General features: G+C 34.2%; 3 protein-coding genes and 1 pseudogene across 3 annotated transcripts; 2 read left to right on the forward strand and 2 right to left on the reverse strand.

Annotated features, from left to right (window-relative positions):
• The first annotated feature begins 2,425 nt into the window (after positions 1-2,425).
• Positions 2,426-4,130, forward strand: LOC116124739 (aspartic proteinase PCS1-like). The gene has a single exon (XM_031410470.1). The coding sequence runs from the start codon at positions 2,452-2,454 to the stop codon at positions 3,799-3,801; it is 1,350 nt and encodes a 449-aa protein (XP_031266330.1). The 5' UTR covers positions 2,426-2,451; the 3' UTR covers positions 3,802-4,130.
• A 6,709-nt stretch (positions 4,131-10,839) lies between these two features.
• LOC116124709 lies at positions 10,840-12,491 on the forward strand (annotated as a pseudogene).
• Positions 12,492-16,925: 4,434 nt separating this feature from the next.
• Positions 16,926-20,027, reverse strand: LOC116124674 (putative pentatricopeptide repeat-containing protein At1g09680). The gene has a single exon (XM_031410398.1). It carries the CDS (start codon positions 19,923-19,925, stop codon positions 18,153-18,155), a length of 1,773 nt encoding a protein of 590 aa, XP_031266258.1. The 5' UTR covers positions 19,926-20,027; the 3' UTR covers positions 16,926-18,152.
• Positions 20,028-21,367: 1,340 nt separating this feature from the next.
• Positions 21,368-22,617, reverse strand: LOC116124710. The gene is made up of 2 exons (XM_031410447.1): positions 22,145-22,617; positions 21,368-21,398 (listed from the first exon to the last, which is right to left on the reverse strand). Exons 1-2 carry the CDS (start codon positions 22,615-22,617, stop codon positions 21,368-21,370), a joined length of 504 nt encoding a protein of 167 aa, XP_031266307.1.
• Between the last annotated feature and the right edge of the window lie 247 nt (positions 22,618-22,864).

The raw sequence follows: 22,864 nt of genomic DNA on the forward strand, positions 1-22,864 counted from the left end.
TTATATCTTTAAATCCTCTAATTTTTTTTTTTTTTATCCAAATCCCATTTATTTTTTGGATAAAGATTGAAGCGTCTTAGTTTTATGGCTTTTTAGATTAGTAAATTAAAAAAAAAAAATAGTGTCATCAACACCAAAATACTTGAATTTAATTTATATGTATAATTAGTTGACATATAATTATAACTGTCCAATATTTATCTCGATTTTACTCAAATCGAATACAAGGAGATATTTTCCGTAGGCATATTGTGGCTATGAAAAGGTTTTGAAACACATCGACCTAACTCCGAATTCAATATTATTAGACAATTAATGTTTCACAATTTGATTTTTGAAACTTGAAGCATTTTTTCTTTCTTATTTATACTAAATAATTATGAATAATTTTGCATAGCATATATAAACTATTCTGATATCTGATAATTACTCAAATAAAAATAATAATGATAATTAATAGTGAATATCATTGCATTACGGATCTAATATTATCATCAAATTTAAATTAAAAATCTGAATATAAATATCCAAGATTTCAAGGTAATTGTAACTAGTAATTATTTATCTATTAACATCAGTCTTGCTTGAAAGGAAGTTAACTCTAATAAACTACCTTTAGGTAGTCGAGTAGTTCGATCGGGATAATTGAGTGTGTTATTTAAGAGGTTCTAAGTTTGATTCTCTTTGCGGTTGCTAATAAGTATAATCATTTGAGTTTTTACTCGGTCGGTTGTTTCAGGATCTTAGAAGATTAATTGAAGTGTGCATAAATTAGCCCGAATACCTCCTATCATTAAAAAAAACAAAAAAACAACTCTAATATGGTAATAAAAAGAAGGTGATTAAATATAGAAAAATTCTTATAAGAAACAGCATGGTTCCATATTTGTGGTCTGTAGAGGCAAACATAAAGGGAAAGCAATTAGGGTTTGCTTAATGTAGAATGGTGGTGGAAGAGTTTAAACTAGACGTGGGTTGGTGATGAATGTAATCCAGCTGGGTTTTGAGTGCTGTGTTTTGACTAGAGAGGGCTGCTCACCAACTTTCCACTTATTTTTAGGTTCTTAATTTACACACTCTCCCACAATACTTTATCTTTCTAGATTTTATATATAATATTACTTCCGAGAAATAAATAAAAATCAAATATCTTTTTTCCTTAAAAGGAAAATTCAATAATTAAAAAAAAAAAAAAAAAGAGAGATAGATTAATGAGAAAGAACATAAACTTAGAGAGTAGGTAAAATATTAAATATTTGGTAGAGATATTATGATGAGACCCACTAATATAAATTTTCATTGAATGAATTAATTAAATGAATGCTTTGTACTTGCCACACACTCATTCTCAGACACATTGTTGTAATTCAAATAAACCAAGAATTTAAAAATTAAAATCCATGGACTACATTTTTCCCCTTGTTTCCTCGCCATTGGATTGAGATATTTTATATCAAGAAGGCTGACCCTACAATTCAATAGAAGAATCTAGTGCCTGCCCAGTTGTGGCCTACTTCAAATTTTTAACCCTTTTAACTTATAAATTAAAGTAAATAATTTTTAAAATTGAAAAATGTTATTAATAATGTGGGAGAATGATATTGGTGGTGTGAATTGTGAATACGTGATCGGCTGTCAGTCATCCCATTTTATAAAATCACTCAGTTTAAACTCAGGGGGTTGGCTTCGTGATCATTTCCTTAAATTTTTGAATTCAAATTTTAGAATTATCTATCATAATAATATTATAGTTTATCTAATCTTTTAGACCGATAAAATGTTTAATAGATTTCAAAAATTAGTTTAAACTAGTATAAACTGATTTGTACACCATAAATATAGAAAGGAAATAAAAATAAATCACTGAGTTTCTTAGGTTGTGCTTTTATTTATAAATTTGACAAATGAATGGAGTAGTTAGACTCGGAATTTTAGGGTTTTGAGTATGACCTCAACTAAAAAATCCCCGTTTTATTGATTGCTACAAACAATTAACATTATTTAATTATGAGGACTCTTGTAGTCAATTTATTGGTCCGACACATCAATTTATTTTTCTTTATAAATTATAAGAAAAAGAAATGGCACTGTAGTTTTTACATGAAGAAAAAGACAAAAGGAGTAAGCAACGAATCAATTAGTAAAAAAAGGTTTTGATGAAAAATATATTATTCTGATTATTTTTAAAGCAGCAGCAATATCAAATATGCGATATATTGTGTATACATGAAAATTCAGAAGCCATTAATTAATTGCCATCATAAGATCTAACCGCTCAATTAAGAAACCGCGTCCGCTTTTTTGTAATTTTTTCCTCTGTTTGAGCGTCTTATTCACTCTCATTCAAATTTCCGTATAAATACAACCCTCTGTCAGACTCTTTCTCCTTCACATCCATACTCCACTACCACTACCACCACCACCACCACCACCACCACCATTGCTGTCACCATGACTCTCAAAACCATGCTTTTCTTCTTCTTCTTCTTAACGGCCTTCCTTTCGTTCTCGACTCAAGAAACTATCAAACCTCCGTTAAACAAGAACAATAATTTCTCTCTTTCTTTTCCTCTTACTTCTCGTTCTCTTTCTTCTCAAACTTCTCCCAAATTTTACTCCTCTTTCGTTGCGCAGACCAAGCGGAACACCGGAAAGAAAGCCGCTCCGTCATTGAATTACAGATCAAAGTTCAGGTATTCGATGGCTCTGATTGTGTCTCTTCCGATTGGGACGCCGCCACAGACTCAGGACATGGTGTTGGATACCGGTAGCCAGCTGTCGTGGATTCAGTGTCATAAGAAAGCTGCCGCTTCGCCTAAGAAGCTAGGTCCTCCTAGAGCATCGTTTGATCCTTCGCTCTCTTCTTCTTTCTCTGTTTTACCGTGTAATCATCCGGTGTGTAAACCGAGGATTACCGATTTTACCCTCCCGACGGATTGTGACAAGAACCGCTTGTGTCATTACTCTTACTTCTACGCTGATGGCACGTTGGCTGAGGGTAATCTTGTCCGAGAGAAATTTACCTTCTCTCCTTCCCAAAGTACCCTTCCTTTGGTCCTTGGTTGTGCTAAGGATTCTAGTGAGGATAAGGGTATTTTGGGAATGAATGTTGGACGGTTGTCGTTTGGTTCCCAAGCGAAAGTATCCAAGTTCTCATATTGCGTTCCGCCACGAAGCTCCCGAGTCGGGTTTACACCAACCGGGTCATTTTACCTCGGTGAAAACCCGAACTCAGCCGGGTTCCAATATGTTAACCTATTGACTTTTCCTCAAAGTCAACGCATGCCGAATTTAGATCCTTTGGCATACACTGTTGTTTTGCAAGGAATACGAATGAGTGGAAAAAAATTAAATATTCCAGCGTCGGTATTTCGGCCCGATGCTAGCGGGTCGGGTCAAACAATCGTGGATTCTGGATCCGAGTTCACCTATTTGGTGGACGAAGCTTACAATCAAATAAAAGCACAGGTCGTAAGACTGGTGGGCCCAAAGTTAAAAAAGGGGTACGTGTATGGTGGAGTTTCAGACATGTGTTTCGACGGAAATGCTCTAGTGATCGGACGGCTGATAGGCGACATGGTGTTGGAGTTTGATAAAGGAGTGGAGATAGTGATTCCAAAAGAAAGGATGTTAGCAAATGTGGAGGGTGGGGTCCACTGTGTCGGAATTGGACGGTCAGATATGCTTGGCATCCCAAGTAATATTATTGGAAACTTTCATCAGCAAAATCTGTGGGTGGAATTTGATCTCACCAACAAGAGAGTGGGTTTCGGTAAGGCTGACTGTAGCAGATCAGCGTAAATATATGTGGTGGTGCTTTGTTTACCGAACGTGCATGGACAGAAGAGAGTTAATATTAGATATTTTCTAGTGAGACTGTACACAAAATACTTAAAAAGAGTAATGGCCGTCCGATTGTCTGGTTTATGATGTTATGGAAATGTAAGGCGGGAGTAGGCCAGATGGTCCCATGGGACTATCGAGTATAGGCCCATTCTACTGTGTTTTATGAATGATGCTGAGGCTATGTATATATTAGGATGTGAAAATCATGTGACTCATTTACAGCCTAATTATTTTGTTTATTATTATTATTATTTACATTAAATTATAATATAATCGTGTTTAGANTTTTGAGTAGGGTCATCACTGGCCTCGCACATCCCTTATTAGAACCGACCAGGGCCAGCCCAAGGGGTAGGCAGGTGAGGCACCTGCCTAGGGGCCCCCCAAAAAAAGCCTAAAAAATTGGCCTAAAATTATTTTAAGATTTTTTTAAATAGATTTACAAAAATATCATTGGTTCTAAAAAAGTTTATAATTTTTTATCTAAACCGGTCCAAAGGGCTCCAAAAAAGCCGAAAATGCTCAAATTCATTATAATTTTTTTACATAAATTTACAAAAAAACTATGTTCCATATTTTCCATTCACACCCCTAAATTAATTAAACTAGTTATTTAAATGTCTAAAATTTCAAAACATCCATTCAATCCCTAAAATAATGAAAACATTACATTTCCACCCTTCTACACTGCCCCAAAGTAACTCTTATCTAGGGTCACAAATGTTCTTGAGACGGCCATGGAACCGACAGTATATTTTGATTAATACAATTGTCACAAATTAAGTTGATGTTGTAGGTGTAAAATTAGGGACCTCACAGCCATATATAATCCGTGTCCAAACCATGCAAATTAAGAGAACTTGGAACTTGGAAGTTAAACTTTTATTATAGGACCACATTCCAGCAGGACCCAGTTAAGCAAATAGCTTTATAATTAATTGGCAGTAGTCTTAATTAAGACAAGCGTGCAAGACATGACCAGCAAAAGCATGGCATAGAGTCTCTCTAACAATCAATTTGATTTCAATTTTCACATGCCCAATTCCTATTCAAAACCTTAACCTAGACTCAGCTGGATGTTTTGTTTTCTGGGCCACTCTATTCCATTATTATGACTTTAGGTTTAGGTACGAGGACCATTTTCTGAACCCCTTACATGTCTTTCCATTTCTTGAAGCCACGAATGAAATTACCCAGTTCAATGTTGCTCTCACCCTTAAATAATAATAACAATATTGTTTACTGCATCGTCTACTTCCTTAAATTTTTTTCAGTCTCAGTAATTAATCAATTATATGTTTTGCATTTCTATTGGGAGAATACCCTCTCTACCAACACAAAATTCACACACAAAACAGAATGATAAAGAACAAGACAAGATATTTTACCACAGTTGTGTGCTAACAAACCCTACATCCATGTTGAGCTCCACTCAAGGATCTCATTATACTATTAAGAAGAGAATTGCAATCACTCAAGATTACAAAGCTCGCTTACTCAATTACAAAATAAGAAAAAGCTCTAGGAATAAGAGAAAGCTCTAGAAATCTAACCTTAAGAATTTCCCTCAATGCTCTCTCCAAAACCTATGCTGCTACAACGTTCTTCACCACCATTTGACTCACTAATCCCTTGATTAGCACCCCTTTTATGTAGGGCTGTGGAGATGTACTTTCCAATTAGGATAAGATCACTTTAATGTCATCTAAATCTCTTTTAACTTTACATTCCTATTGTGTCTAGAATTAATAGGAAATATAACCTTCGTAGAACTAAAAACGAGCCAGTTTACTTAACACCTTCAAATAATAATATCAAGTTTTATTACTAACACTTAAAATTGAACATACATATGTTTGTGTGCAGCTGTAGCTGATAAAGATGGCTATAAGATCCATCATCCACAGGGCCTATTTAAATGGTTAATGGATAAGCTTTAGCATGATGATCACGAGGCATATTAGGTAATAATAAGGACGGCTTACTGATAAAATCGTGATAGTGTACTGTGGTCCATGAAGCATGGGAAATTTCTCTTATCTCTAACAACTAGTTTGTTTTATTAAGTAATGGATGAGTATGATTGATGTTCATGTCACTAGCTGATCCAGTGAAGGTAGCAACTCAGCTGCTACTACGCGTATAATAAAGCTAGCTGCTTCCTATTATCATGAAAACTATTGATTTTGTATATGCAAGTTGGTTGATTGGACATACCTATTTATCTCTATTAAATTAACAAATTTGACTGCAAGTCTATGTCTATCGTCTGATGTGATAGTGGGAGTGGGAGACTGATTATTATGGGTCTCCCCCCAGTCCTCAAGTCACCAAGAGTTGACCTCACTATACAAGATAAGCTTCAAAGAGAAAACTATAAAGTGTGTGTTATATATATATTATATAATATATTGTGATGTCGGAGGCATATTCCACGATTAAAGATAATAGTAGAACCCATCAATGACTTTCAGTCAATGGTTCATATCAATTATTATCTTCCATATTGTGAAATCAATTTATTTATTTTATTTAATTTTGTAATTGCTTATTGGCAATAATTAACACAGTTGAAAGCTATCTTTAACTGTTAATCAATAATTGAAATGGATGAAATAATAATATTAAGAATTGTAGCAAAACAACTCCATGCAAGCGTGGCTGCGGGGCCATTCTCGAGTTTATATATACATATGAATCTAGTTCTTTCTACGGGAAGGTCTGGGGGTAACTTATAAATGTAAAGACACTAGTCAACTTAAATAATAATAAAAAATGGTAGGACATGTACATGGAGGATTATTATTATTGATGTGTTTGCTCTGCCTATTTTACTGCAATACGTTTTATGAATAACTTCTAGGGTTAATGCTGCCTATCTATCTTTTCTTTTTATTATTATTAATTTAACTGGCCGACTGATACAGTTGGGTGTTGTATAGCAGATTAGGGTTTTTGTTTTTATCCCTAAACTCAATCTGATCCTGTTTGTGCTGCCCGTGAAGCTGAAATATGTTAAGATTAACGGAGTACGATAATTCAGATTTCAGATTGTCTTGTTAATGATATGAATTATTGTAGTGGAATTTAAGGGAACAAGATTGATGAAGAAATCAGAAATTAATGAAGAATATTCTCTTATGTATGCCGAAGACTTGTCACCTTGTGCTAGTTCAATGTTTTTCATACAACATGTTTGGTGACCAAAAGTTGATATAAAACAGGACGTGCTTATTCTCTCTCCCTTTTGTTCATTTATTTTTATTATTAAAAAAAAAGCAATTTATATGATATTATTGTAAAAAGTAATCAAATCCCAATTCACGTATACGATTATATATATACTGTAGTCCCCAATTGCTAAGATTAATAGATTTATCAAAGTGAAAAAAAAAAAACAATGAATAAATAGAATTATAATAATTTCGTAGTAGCTTCTTTTTATTTCTCTTATACGAATTGAAAAATTACGGAAATATTTCATCCGAATAATTTATTAAACGGTAAACTAGAAAAGGTTTTATACGTTAAAAAAATGATTCGAAAAACGTATTCTTCTTTCTATAGCCAATATAGTAGTATATTATCATTCCTTTAAAAAAAAAAAAAAAAACAAAAAAAAAATAAATTGAATCAATAATTACACACGAAGTACTAATTAACTCCAAGAAAAATGAAAAACTACACCATCAAATGAAGTAAGAGAACGTATAATATTATAATTTTTTCACACTATTTAAATGTTAGCGTTTCAAGAATGAGTACATTTTTTATTGGTAAGGTTATTCCAATTTTTTTAGCTTTAGATCAATACAACATGTCTTATACTTTTTATTTTTTTATTTGTATGTTCGGGGTGTCCGAGTCAGTTTATACAACACTCAACTAATCCTCGAGATTCATTGATACTTCCAAATCTAATGTTTCAAAGTTATTACAAATATTACAGGTGATCCTGAGATTTTAAACCTTGAAAATTAATAAAATAAGCAAATCTTCTAACTTTAAAGGTACTATACCTTTTTTCTAATATGTGTGTATACGTAAGCATTTGACATGCTGATGGCATTGTGCCACTTGGCTTTATAGAGACTAAACAATGAATCTGATAACAAAAATGTACCATTATTGCTCATTCAAAAACAAATATAAAGGGATGTTTCATGGATGGGTTCTAAATAAAGTTAACCCTGAACATCCAGGATCATTTTTGTAACAAGTAACATGTGTGATCACATGCGAGGCCTTATCGATCATAAAAAAGGTTATAAGAAGTATAATAATGTAGTTGTAATAGGAATAACAAATAAAAAACAAATAATCTTTTAAGAAAGAACAAATTCAAGCGAAATTATCCAATCACAACTGATTCTCCAAGTTTTCATGATGAATTGTTGAAGAGGATAGAGACTGTGCCATAGTCTAAATGAGACGGCCCTTCTTGATTTTTACCAACCTTAATTATATATTTTACATCTTTAATTATTACAAATCAATAAGTGTTGTTGTATCTTCATTAATTAAAGTGAATTTGTACTAGATATCGTGATCATTTCTTTGTCATCATAATTATTATTTAATCTGTGAACAACTCACACTTTCAGTCTCCTTTTCTTTGTTTCATTTTCTACAACATAATAAATAATTTTATACGTTAAATTTTCACTCCTTTTAAAATATATATACATAGATTTCATGATTATATATCATGTTTATTACCATATAATAACAGTTTTCTAACCACCAAAAAGAATATGTATATGTCCACTGATAATAGAGATGGAAGAAGAACTATGTGTTTTGCATATACAAGTTATTCAAGAATAACCACGCTGGTGTGGAGGGGATATATAAGACTCTTGATATATTATTCAAGAGGTTTTGAAATCGATTCTCCGCGTTGTAGTGGTCAGTTGAGGGTTTACTATCATTAACTTCAAAACTATAGGGGATGGCTGAACATCCTAGTTAAAAAAAAAAAAAAAAAAAGTTATTCAAGAGTACTTTATCTTTAAAATCACTTAATTTATTTTTTTTATCCAAATCCCATTATTTTTTGGATAAAGATTGAAAGCGTCTTAATTTTATGGCTTTTTAGATTAGTAAATTAAAAAAAAAAAAAATAGTTTCAATCAACACCAAAATACTTGAATTTAATTTATATGTATAATTAGTTACATATGATTATAACTGTCCAATATTATCTTGATTTTACTCAAATTGAATAGAAGGAGTATTTTCCGTAGGCATAGTTGTGGCTATGAAAAGGTTTTGAAACACATCGACCTAACTCCGAATTCAAATTATTAGACAATTAATGTTTCACAATTTGATTTTTGAAACTTGAAGCATTTTTTCTTTCTATTTATACTAAATAATTATGAATAATTTTGCATAGCATATATAAACTATTCTGATATCTGATAATACTCAAATAAAATAATAATGATAATTAATAGTGAATATCATTGATTACGGATCTAATATTATCATCAAATTTAAATTAAAAATCTGAATATAAATATCCAAGATTCAAGGTAATTGTAACTAGTAATTATTTATATTAACATCAGTCTTGCTTGAAAGGAAGTTAACTATAATAAACTACCTTTAGGTAGTCGAGTAGTTCGATCGGGATAATTGAGTGTGTTTTAAGAGGTTTAAGTTTGATTCTCTTGGTTGCTAATAAGTATAATCATTTGAGTTTTTTACGGGCGGTTGTTTCAGGATCTTGAAGATTAATTGAAGTGTGCATAAATTAGCCCGAATACCTCCTATCATTAAAAAAAAAAAAAAAATTAATATGGTAATAAAAAGAGGTGAATTAAAATAATAAGAAAAATTCTTATAGAAACAGCATGGTTCATATTTGTGGTCTGTAGAGGCAACATAAAGGGAAAGCAATTGGGTTTGCTTAATGTAGAATGGTGGTGGAAGAGTTTAAAATAGACGTGGGTTGGTGATGAATGTAATCCAGCTGGGTTTTGAGTCTGTGTTTTGACTAGAGAGGGCTGCCACCAACTTTCCACTATTTTTAGTTCTTAATTTACACACTCTCCCACAATATTATCTTTTAGATTTATATAATATATTCGAGAAATAATAAAAATCAATATCTTTTTTCCTTAAAAGGAAAATTCAATAATTAAAAAAAAAAAAAAAAAAAAGAGAGATAGATTAATGAGAAGAACATAAACTTAGAGAGTAGGTAAAATATAAATATTTGGTAGAGATATTATGATGAGACCCACTAATAAAATTTCATGAATGAATGAATTAAATGAATGCTTTGTACTTGCCACACACTCACTCTAACACGTTGTTGTAATTCAAATAAACAAGAATTTAAAAATTAAATCTACGGACTACATTTTTCCCCTTGGTTCCTCCCATTGGATTGAGATATTTATATCAAGAAGGCTGACCCTACAATTCAATAGAAGAATCTAGTGCCTGTCCAGTTGTGACCACTGATGCTTCAAATTTTTAACCCTTTAACTTATAAATTAAAGTAAATATTTTAAAATTGAAATGTATTAATAATGGGGGAGAATGATATGGTGGTGTGAATTGTGAATACCTGATCGGCTGTCAGTCATCCATTTTATAAAATCACTCGTTTACCTCAGGGGTTGGCTTCGGGATAATTTCTTCAAATTTTAGATTAAATTTTAGGATTATTTATATAATAATATTATTGTTTATTTAATCATTAGATCGAAAAGTATTAATAAATTCTAATAATTAGTTTAAATTAGTATAAATTAACCCGAATACAAAAGAAAGAAATCACTAGTTTCTTAGTTGTGCTTATTTATAAATTTGACAAATGATGGAGGGTTGGACTCGGAATTTTAGGGTTTTGAGTATGACCTCAATAAAAGAATGCTGTTTTATTGATTGCAATTAACATTATTTAATTATGAGGACTCAGTGTAGTCAATTATTGGTCGACACATCAATTTATTTTTCTTTTTAATTATAAAAAAAGAAATGGCACTGTAGTTTTTACATGAAGAAAAGACAAAAGGAGTAAGCAACGAATCAATAATAAAAAAAGTTTTGATGAAAAATATATTATTCTGATTATTTTTAAAGCAGCAGCAATATCAAATATGCGATATATTGTGTATACATGAAAATTCAGAGCCATTAATTAATTGCCATCATAAGATCTAACCGCTCAATTAAGAAACCGCGTCCGCTTTTTTGTAATTTTTTCCTCTGTTGAGCGTCTTATTCACTCTCATTCAAATTTCCGTATAAATACAACCTCTCTCAGACTCTTTCTCTTCAAATCCATACTCCACCACCACTACCACCACACAATGCTGTCACCATGACTCTCAAAACCATGCTTTTCTTCTTCTTCTTAACGGGCTTCTTTCGTTCTCGACTCAAGAAACCATCAAACCTCCGTTAAACAAGAACAATAATTTCTCTCTTTCTTTTCCTCTTATCTGTTCTCTTTCTTCTCACAACTTCTCCAAATTTACTCCTCTTTCGTTGCGCAGACCCACGGAACACCGGAAAGAAAGCCGCTCCGTCATTGAATACAGATCAAAGTTCAGGTATTCGATGGCTCTGATTGTGTCTTTCCGATTGGGACGCCGCCACAGACTCAGGAATGGTGTTGGATACCGGTAGCCCTGTCGTGGATTCAGTGTCATAAGAAAGCTGCCGCTTCGCTAAGAAGTAGGTCCTCCTAGAGCATCATTGATCCTTCGCTTTCTTCTTCTTTCTCGTTTTACGTGTAATCATCGGTGTGTAAAACGAGGATTACCGATTTTACCCTCCCGACGATTGGACAAGAACCGTTTGTGTCACTCTTACTTCTACGCTGATGGCACGTTGGCTGAGGGTAATCTTGTCCGAGAGAAATTACCTTCTCTCCTTCCCAAAGTACCCTTCCTTTGGTCTTGGTTGTGCTAAGGATTCTAGTGAGGATAAGGGATTTTGGGAATGAATGTTGGACGGTTGTCGTTTGGTTCCCAAGCGAAAGTATCCAAGTTCTCATATTGCGTTCCGCCACGAAGCTCCCGAGTCGGGTTTACACCAACCGGGTCATTTTACCTCGGTGAAAACCCGAACTCAGCCGGGTCCAATATGTTAACTATTGACTTTTCCTCAAAGTCAACGCATGCCAAATTTGGATCCTTTGGCATACACTGTTGTTTTGCAAGGAATACGAATGAGTGGAAAAAAATAAATATTCCAGCGTCGGTATTCGGCCCGATGCAGGGGTCGGGTCAAACAATCGTGGATTCTGGATCCGAGTACCTATTTGGTGGACGAAGCTTACAATCAAATAAAAGCACAGGTCGTAAGACTGGTGGGCCAAAGTTAAAAAAGGGGTACGTGTATGGTGGAGTTTCAGACATGTGTTTCGACGGAAATGCTCTAGAGATCGGACGGCTGATAGGCGAATGGTGTTGGAGTTTGATAAAGGAGTGGAGATAGTGATTCCAAAAGAAAGATGTTAGCAAGTTGGAGGTGGGGTCCATTGTTGGAATTGGACGGTCAGATATGCTTGGCATCCCAAGTAATATTATTGGAAACTTTCATCAGCAAAATCTGTGGGTGGAATTGATCTCACCAACAAGAGAGTGGGTTTCGGTAAGGCTGACTGTAGCAGATCAGCGTAAATATATGTGGTGGTGCTGTTTACCGAACGTGCATGGACAGAAGAGAGTTAATATTTAGATATTTTCTAGTGAGACTGTACACAAATACTTAAAAAGAGTAATGGCCGTCCGATTGTCTGGTTTATGATGTTATGGCAATGTAAGGGGGGTAGGCCAGATGGTCCCATGGGACTATCGAGTATAGGCCATTCTACTGTGTTCTATGAATGATGCTGAGGCTATGTATATATTAGGATGTGAAAATCATGTGACTCATTTACAGCCTAATTATTGTTTATTATTATATTATTTACATTAATTATAATATAATCGTGTTTAGAGATCCTTTAATAGTAAATGATATCGTAGCAGTCAAAATTATTATATCACAAAGAAACGTTCGAAGCAAAAGCGTTTCGGAGAAAAAGCTAAGTTCGTAACAGATGGCCTTCATATTGATAACCGCCTGTACCAGTTGTGATTATTCTTAACATTTTCACGTGAATGTCAGAAAATATGAGAAGAAGAAAAAGACAGTAAGAAGAAAGGAGGAGGATTAAGTCTTAACGTTCATTTTTGTAAGGGTTTGCACTTAAGTCCCTCCTCCTAGATATCTGTGTACTTAAAAACTTTATCGTTTTCCAAAAATGGTAGGGGTTGATAGAGACTCATGTGATTTCTACAGGGATTCTAATTCAAACTTGTGGCTTGATATTTCTCGTTATAAAACAATTTTGAATTATTAAAAAAAAAAAAAAAAGAGTGGGATCCACAAGTGTTGGAATGCATGACAAGTAGCGAACATGGTTGGTGAGTGAATCCTGATTGTTGGAGGAGGAGGAGACAGTCACATGAATGATTAGATGAAAGTTAGGTTATGGACACAATAACTTCTCTTAACTTTTAGCTTAACCTTCTGTGAATCTACCATTCATCATCTATCATTTCCCATTCTCAAATATCATTGCCGTTCTCATTCTACAGTTTTTGCCCTTTTAATTAGTACTTCAACCCTCTCTTTATAATCAATTTCTGTTTCATGGATTCAATTTTCATATAATTTCTAACGGTAAATATTTATCATTTTTTTGGTTGCGTGGAAGCAAATCGTAACTTTTTAGATGTTCATTAATTTAATAATATAATATTATCAACTCTAACTGTTGATTGCTCTTTATATTAATTTTTGAGTTTAAATTTGAGATCATTTATTATGTTGTGATTATTTTGAAATATAAATTTATAAGATATTTAATACACTTAAGGATAATGATTCAGACACTCAATAATCAATAAAAAATAATAATAATTATTATTAATAATAATAATAATAATAATAATATTATTATTTTACTACACGGTGCAAGCTTGCAATTTGATATGACAAGAATTTGATTGCGTACACAAGTATATTATATTATAAATGAAAGATGATGGGGGGTAAACTGTTATTGGAATTGGACAGATAACTTACCCACTAATCGACACAAGGAAAATGCATCTATATAATAAAGTATCGGGGTCCATTGCATGCTCTAAAAGTGGTCGGTACGCGCTGTTGTAGTAGCCTAGTCATCAAAATTTGACGAAGACTTGATTTTTAACATCAGAGTTGTGATCAGATCAGATCACATCAATCATCATCATTACTTCCCTTAATTCAACCCTAATCACATCATTTAATGATCTAGGGAAGTCTTCAGTCTTCACTTTACCAGTTGCTGCTGTAAAGGTAAAAGCATAGGCAAATCTAGTAATTAAGAAGCCCAAACCACTTGGACGTAAAGAAGGGACTTAAAAGAGTATCATTGGGGCAGCTGGCGATGGAGAAAAAGAGAGCACAGTAGCGTACTTGCTAGCTGTGACAAATTGATTGTTCAGTTTTTGGAAGTTCCTCGACAACCTAACACGCACGCCCTTGGAATCTCACTTTCTGACAAAACTAAAGCAATGATTTATACAAAGAAAGGAAACGCCACACCGTCTTCTTTGAATATTTTTCCAAGTGTGGAATCGAAATACTAAACCGAACCCACAACCACCATAACAATTTGCTTTTGCTGCTGCTATCATGGATGCTAGCTATTCTTTTATTTTTATGTGGCCATTGCCACCACTTTCCACGCGTTTCATTTGGCCCTTCTTTTGTTTTAATTTTAAATTGATAGAGCTGGAGAGAAAAATTCAACAATCTTATCAAAAAGCACAAGAAAAATAGAGGTTTCATGAAGATATAATCATCTTTTTTTGTTTTTTTTGGGGTTAATTGCAGAAAGTAGAAAATGGTGATAAACTTTAACCCAGAAATATATTGTTGTATATGGAAGTAAAAAAAAAAAGCTAGTCTTAAAAAGCATATAATGCGGGAGTTCTTTAAACCTCAATAATGGAGGAGAGGGACCAGTGGTTTAATATTTTCAACAACTAGCTGGACAGAATGGAGCACCAGTATGATGACGTTTTTGTTTGTAGTATATGTTTTGAATTTGACTGATTAAATAAAGTTTTGGGATGTAATGCAATACTAAATAAAAAAGAAAACCTAAGTTAAGGGAAGTCCCACCTTTCGGCACACATTTGGATAGAGAGTCCCACCAAAAACCCAACATCTCCCATTTATCAAACAATAAACATAGTGGGTGTGTGTATATATAAATATATAACGCTTATTTTTGTAGATGATAATTGATTTCTCAAAAGAAATAAATAGTGAGCTAGTGACAATGACGATCTCTATATTCTGTTTATATGCATATATAATTAATAGAAAATCTTATCTTAATTTTCATGGGAAACGCAAGGTATCAATTCTCATGTAGCCTTAGAGAAGAGTAGAAAATTGTTCTTTATTTGGATGCTAGTTAGCTTAACTTCTAATCATTGCTGTCCAAAGTTTAAATTTCATTCCGTAATTTTTATAAAAGGAGATGAATTGATTTTGGATTAGTAGAAAACTACTATCTTTAATTATTTATTTATGAGTTAATTACACTGACTTCCTCTGAGGTTTCAACAATTTACAGACACATAGAAAAGATTAATAGGTTAATACAAACACCTCATCCCTTTCTAGGGAGAATCGATGACTGCATCTTTGATGCACTTGCTAGTACTAGTACATCTGAGAATTCTTAATTGGCTAATTGTAAATAACCCTAGGACTATGGAACAAAGGACTATCCCGGACCTACACCGAGGTATTGACGATGATTCTTAAATATCGCAGAACAAAATGTGATACGATGAGATAAAATACAATAGAAACAAAGACACAGGGAATAGGTTACCTACTTTTAACGGTCAAAGCGAACCCTTAACTTCTGTTAAGGCTCCAATAGGGTTTTTTTTTTTCACTTACATCCCTTGAACGTAAAAAAAACGACAAATTACCCCCTATAATTAGCCACTTACTCCCCTACCATCTACTTTTGGTGTTAAAATTAACTTAGGGAAGGTAAAAAAAAAAAAAGACCTCATATTTTAAAATAAGAAGAATTATAAATTAAATATTTTAAAATAATAAAAATTTAGAAAAAGTTTTAAAAAGTAATACCTATTTAAGATTTTTTTTTTTTTAAATTGATTTTTTTCAAAGAAGTGTCCGACGATCTCTTGTTGTCAAAACCATCATTCTTAGATCGTCTGAACCACGACCTAATTTTTTAAGTTGATGGTTAAGGAGTGTAAGTGACTGATTAAGAGGGGTAAGTTCAGTTTTATAGGTTGGAAGAGTTGTAATGGAAATAACCTTAAGAGAGCCCTAACGGAAGTTAAAAGAGTGGGTTATTTGTGTTAACCTAATAAACTTTTCTATGCACCTGTGAAATGTTAATTGTTTAAGCCTCAAGGGCGGTATGTTTGATTAACTTTTTATTTATTATTTTAGGTTATTTACATGCAATTATGCAACTCTGTTACATAGGCAGTCAAAAGATGTATATGGTCTGGTCTGGACTGGAAGAAAGAAAAAATAGGAGAACATTAGCATGAAAGATGGTGAAAATGGTGACAACTGACGGCCTCCATCTTGAAAATTATGGTGCATAAGTTGTGAGTTGAGTACAAAGTATTGTTTGAAATCTTGGATTAACAGGGTAGAATTTACAGTTTTAGGTGACCAAAACTTTTGTCGTTTAAGCTCATATCTCCAGTATCACTGTCTAATTGAATTATATTATGGATGGCTTGTGTGTTGATTTATCCAAGACTTCCGGGATGAATTTTAGTTCCGAGCTGAGCTTCCAATTTGTAAAGATTGAGCTGAGCCTGATATAGAGGCTGTTCAATAGCATTGTAATTCAAAGCATATTTTATACTCATAACGTAGAATTATCACCGATTTTTGTGTATAAGAAAATTGACTGAAATAGACAGTGCAGACAAAAATTTTAAAATAAGAAGTCAATATTTTGGATACGAACTTGTAATGTAAGAAGTTTTTGTTTTTGTTTCAATTAGGAAATGAAAACTTGCTCAGGATATAGTTGCCTGGGCTTACTGCACAATATATGAGAGTATGAATATTCCAACAATGAGAAGAATGAAAAGGCCCTAAATGATAGCTTAATAGCTTGTCCACAATACCATAAAGCTCTAATCACTCCGCTCCTCCTAAGTTAATATAGCTTATGCTCCAATGAAAAGTATGCCAGCGACCCAAAAGAACATGCACGGGAACAACGATTTACAATAAAACTAAAGTCATGAAGTTGCCCAGGACGAGGAACAAAAGATAAATTAAAAGACCACACAAAGACTAAAGTCACATATTTCATCTTCTCTCTCTGCATATCAAAGTTCACATTTAAAGTTCCTAACTTATATTATAAGCCAGAGGAACTGCCAAATCCTTCAGGACAAGCTCATCATGAAGAACTGGAATAAGGAAATAAACTGTATCCATTGTCAGGTTGTCTACAGCAGAAATGAAATCTCTCCAATCAAGATGGATACAAATATTCACTGATCTGCTCCTTAGGTTCTGTACTGCTCAGAGGCACCAAAGATATCCACTAGCAGCGATCATAGAGGTCCTTTATCACATAAACACCAAAAATCTTGCAGGGGTAATCATCTTAGGGCACAATATTTCCTAACTGCCAATTGAAAAAGACCCATTCCCTTTCACTCAGGCAAGAACTACAGTACTACATCAATATTATAATTCCAACCCATCCCACTCGACCTCAGAGTTAAAACTCTGGTGCTGTCTTCTTGATCCGAAGAAAAAGCTATGTATTGATGATGAAGAAGAGTTAAAAAAATGGACCAGGTGTCCACAATGGCAAAAACAAGCTAACTCTTAAGAAGACAAAAGCTGTATAGCTAAGTATGTTTTCTGACTACCAAAACATTATAGACAGGTAACTATGGTGCTATGTGAGCTTATGGTTGAAAAGAATTATCATCTTCCAGAGGTATTGCACTCTGAGATCAGCTAAGCCAACATACTTTCGAATTGAAAATAAAATCTGTAATCTTTCTTCTCTCAATGGAATAATTACCAAAATGCATGTGTTTGGCCATGGATATATCTCTAATCACTTTACTCCTTTTGCTTGAGCTGCCCTGATACGTAACATAGAAAATCATCAAAAAGTCCTCTCAGGTCATTATAAAACTTGCAGTCCTTGACAGCAAAGCCAACCTACTTTGAGACAATTGGTTTAAGACACAATACAATCATCTATTCTGCCGATCTTTCAATGTTTTATTGACAAGTGAGGTATAAGAAGCATAATCCAATACAAGCCCCTTCTCACTTCGTAGTTTATCAAAATCTTCTGAGTTTCCATGCTTGCAATGGCCCTCTAATAGAATGTTATATGTAATGTCATCTGGAACCACCCCTAGATTAAGCATAGCATCCAAGAGCATATTAGCATTTTTAAGCTGCCCTTGTTTGCAGAGCCCATTCATTAGCACATTATAGGTTACCACACTTGGTACATGCCCATCACACTGCATCTCCTTAAGCAACTTAAAACCCATCTTAACATTCCCCCGTTTGCAAAATCCATCAATGACCATAGTATATGTAGCATCATCCGGTTTCAATCCTTCTTTGAGCATCTCCCTCAATGTTCTTTCAGCCTCTGTTACATTCCCACCTCGACAAAGTCCCGATATAAGAGCTGTGAAGGCTACATTGTCAAGCTTGATTCCTCTTTCAATCATTTCTTTCCTAATACCAAAGGCTGATTCTAAATCACCCTCCTTGCAGAAACCATCTATGAGCGTCGTATAAGTAACTTTATCAGGCTTAAAACCCCTTGCATACATCTCATCAATGAGTTTCCTTGCTCCCTTTAAATTCCCAATCTTGGAAAGGCCATTGATGAGCGTATTATACATTATCAAATCAGGCTTCAAACCTCTCCTCAACATTTGCTGATAAATATCCATGGCGAAGTCAACCCTCCCATTCTTACAATGCCCATCAATCAAGATAGTAAAAGTAACATCATTTGGGACCAGCCCTCTTCCACACATCTCATCAAAAAGCAATTTTGCATCATCTAACCTACTCTCTTTAGACAATGCATTGATCAAAACGCTATAAGTGTAAACATCTGGCTGCATTCCACTATCCACCATGACACTCTTCAACCTAAATCCCTCCTCTAAATTATTAGCTTTACAATACCCATTAATTAAAGTATTGAAACTTACAACCGTCACACGCAAACCCCTCTTCTTAATCTCATCAAAAACCACTTGGGCATCCTTAACTTTACCTTCTTTACACAATCTATGCATCAAAACATTGAAAATGTACACACTTGGCTTATACCCATAATCCAAAATCTCCAAATAAAACCCCCAAGTCACCATAGTCAAGCTCGTTTTCATCATTCTATCAAGCAAACAGCTACACCCATTAACAGGAATACGATAATTATGCTTTCTAACGAACCTAAAACACTGAACAGCATCATTTACAAACCCTAAATCCGTATAAACAATCATCATAGCATCAAAAACAAAAAAATCAGACAAATGGATACCTCTGGTTTCCAAAACCGAAGCAAAAAGTTTGGAACTTGAGCCCTTCCCTTGCTTAGAAACCACCAAATGAAGAAGACGTTGGGCTTGAGAGAGCATTTTACGGGCAATAAGAAAATGAATCATTGCACAATAGGATTGTAGCGTGAGACGAAAGTGAGGCTGTGAAGAGAGGAAGTTGAAGAAGGAAAAGAGAGAGTTGGGGGAAAGAGAGTGAGGGTTGTGGTTGATAAGGTTGATGAGATGAGAGGGAGTAAGAGAAGGGAGGATATTTTTAAGTGAAGAAGTGTTAGATGTTGTCGCTGAAGTTTTGATTGCTTCAGAAATTGTTGTGAGAAGAGGGTCGTCATGGTAAGGAGAGGGAGGTGAGTACCAAGAAGAGTAGTTGAAGAAGGAGAGGTTCCTTGAAGTGTGTGAGAAAGGGAATCTTGGGATTTTGAGTGCGGCCATGGATTGAGTGTTCAAGCAGATGGGTTGTCGCTGGAGACGATCATATGGCACTTTTTGGTTGGAGTTATTTTGCCTTGAATCCACCGGAGTTTTCAGAAATTACAGACGAATGTCAAGTACGAGGATGGATATTGGATGGGGGTGTTTAAGGTAATTTTTCATACCAGCATGTGTTTGTTGTAATTTCGGAAAACATAAGGGGTCAATTAAATTACGCCTTTTCTTCATTTTAAATCAACGTTTCTCTTGACATTGTATTGTTTGGACTAACATCAATGGGTAATTCCAAAAACAAGAGGGATTGTATTTGGGGGTGAGGTTATTTGTTCCAAGAAAAGTGTTTTTAACACTACAGAGTACGAACATAATTAAAATTTTAAAAATTTTGATTTATCTCCGTAATTAGTTACAAGGAAAACATTGTAAATCATCAAGTTTGAAGGGTACAAAATAAGAGCCCAGAAGTTCAAATAAATAAGGGCAAGCTAGTAAAGAGAAAATGATATAGATCAAGGTTGGTGGAATCGGCAGAATTAAACCTAAATTCATAATCTAAGTTGTTCAAATTCAAATGACAATTTAATTTAAGAAAAGTTTGCGGTGTAACTGTGCATCCAAATTTAAGAAGATGGTAACAGTGTCACAACATATAGCCAAAACTTCTCATCCTCAACAATTATCAAAACACAGTACTTATACCCTGACAATTATAGACATGTTTTTATTTTTTAGAACCCTTAACATCACACAGCGAATCCATGATCAAAGTAGTTAAAGCTATGCAAACAAAACCATAATCTCCAAGAAAATGGTCAGACCAAAACCATGACACTTTCACAGAAACTCTTCTAGTCTTCTTAACTCTTAATTTACACTTTATATAAGTTTCAAAAGCTCAATCTTAAACATCGAAGCCCTTTTTGATGTTAGTGTTTGTTTTTTGTGACTGTAAGAAATAAGACCTAACTGAGCTGGGAAAAATATGATTTTCTGCTCAGACATCAATTGATAACCAAATATGCTTCCAATTCATTAAAAATTATCATAAGTAATCTTAACTTAACTCTCGATAGTTATGATGAGAGCACAAAACTAATTGATATGTTTAGGCTGCAGTTCAAGTTTTCTTTGTTGAAGAATGCAATTGAGAAACATTGGATACGTACGTTTAAGAATCCTCCACTATATCTGATAATAGTCACGTGAAAAATATATTGATGTTACCCTTTTTATCTTTTTCGCTTCTTGGCCAAATACAAAGATCGAACTAAAGTTAATTCAGTAGAAATACTCATTGGTTTGTTCTTTCATGCAACCACATAAAGTGGTGGGCGCACCATCGGCTATCTTGAGTTGGTTCCCACCAAAATTCAGTGATATGGATTGATGATTCCTTTTACCCGCACAAAGTTCCTATCAAACAAGAGACAATACATAAGACATCAACCACGTGCTGCTGCAGGATTGTACCACCTAATTGCCATAAATTCGATAACCATATGAAATTTTTGGATTACTTAATTTGTACCTAAACGTCAAATCTGTAAGTCGATTACGGTTCGTGGATCGTACAATTATAGCAATGAAATATATATAATTGGTTCACTTTTGTACAAGTATAGTCTATGGACAATATGCCAGCGAAAATTTCGCGCTGGAGAAAGCCTGCCCCAGGCAGAAATTGTATTTTCCGGCAATTTCGATAGTGTATGCCTTCCTTGCAATTTCAAATTAGTTTTTTAGAAGATTAAAGCCAAAAGACAACTTTGGATTCTAAGGAATATTTTAAGAAAAATGAATATATGATTTCAAATGCAATCTCTTTTTAAAACTCTTTTAAATATTACAAGTCTTTCTTAATGTATGCTCTAACTTTTCTGTTTTTAGTACTTCATTTACAAGGTTTCTACTATCAGCTTCTCAAAGTAAATATTAATCAACAAATCTAATTGTAAGCTATAAATTCGATCAGAATGTACATGCATGTTAACAGATATATCAGCTCGCGGTAAATTAATTGAAGCATGTAATTTCCAGAAATACAGTTGCACATGCACAGTAGATCCAATTTAATATGCACCCAACGATCATACCAGAAACCCAACTCACAAAATTATTCATTAGGCATGTGTTGCTCGTGGCCTGCAACTTGTCAACTTAACCACCGCTACACCCTTTTCTGGCGGCCGTTTCGCCCACCCCCCCACCCCCCCACCAACCTTGTATCTGCCGCCGCAATATCTTCCCTTCTCCCACACAAAACTGGCTGCCAAAACCCTCTCAATTTGTTAGACTTTTTCTTCCTAACATTCCCACCACTGTCATGATCACCATCCCTTGAAACTTTCTTCCTATCATCATAAAATTTGTTGACACTAGAGTTTTCCATAAGTTGATCCAGCCGTTTGGAAATACTTTCAATCTCGTAAGGATCAAGAAGAGATTTATTATCATGGACTGGACTCGAACTCTGAGAGGAGGGTTGTGTGTTACTATGATCTTCTTCCTCTGTGATTTTCATGGCTTCCAGTTTGTAAAGTGAAGGTTTTCGCTGTCGTCTCGTTCTCGTGATGTCGAATTCGCCCATAGGTTTCCGCTCGGAACCGGACCCGTGTTGGTACCACGCCCATGCAGCTGCTTTTATTATCGATAATTCATCTGTGGTGGAAGCTCTGGACTTTTTTCTTGCCATGAAAGGGTTAAAAGGCGTTGAGAGTGGCATGAGAATTAAAGATTGAGAAGATGGATGGGAATAGTTTGTTAATGAGAAGGAATATGTGGAAAGATAAGTTCCACGCTACAAAGAGCAAGGTGACAGAGATGTTTGATTCTGACCTCGCTTACTGTAAAATTGTGACTGGAGATGTATCATTTTGTGAAGAAAAGTATCTAATCTACATGAAATATTGTTTTTGGGCTGTAATGGCCCGGTTCATTTG

Source organism: Pistacia vera, unplaced genomic scaffold, assembly GCF_008641045.1.
Source record: "Pistacia vera cultivar Batoury unplaced genomic scaffold, PisVer_v2 Contig155, whole genome shotgun sequence".
NCBI classification, from domain to species: Eukaryota; Viridiplantae; Streptophyta; class Magnoliopsida; order Sapindales; family Anacardiaceae; genus Pistacia; species Pistacia vera.

Coding starts and splice junctions, on each gene's coding strand:
- LOC116124739 (XM_031410470.1), top strand. CDS start 2,452: ATGACTCTCAAAACCATGCTTTTCTTCTTCTTCTTCTTAACGGCCTTC.
- LOC116124710 (XM_031410447.1), bottom strand. CDS start 22,617: ATGGCAAGAAAAAAGTCCAGAGCTTCCACCACAGATGAATTATCGATA. Junction 21,399..22,144: donor ATTGCGGCGGCAGATACAAG/GTTGGTGGGGGG, acceptor TATGGCAATTAG/GTGGTACAATCCTGCAGCAG.
- LOC116124674 (XM_031410398.1), bottom strand. CDS start 19,925: ATGGCCGCACTCAAAATCCCAAGATTCCCTTTCTCACACACTTCAAGG.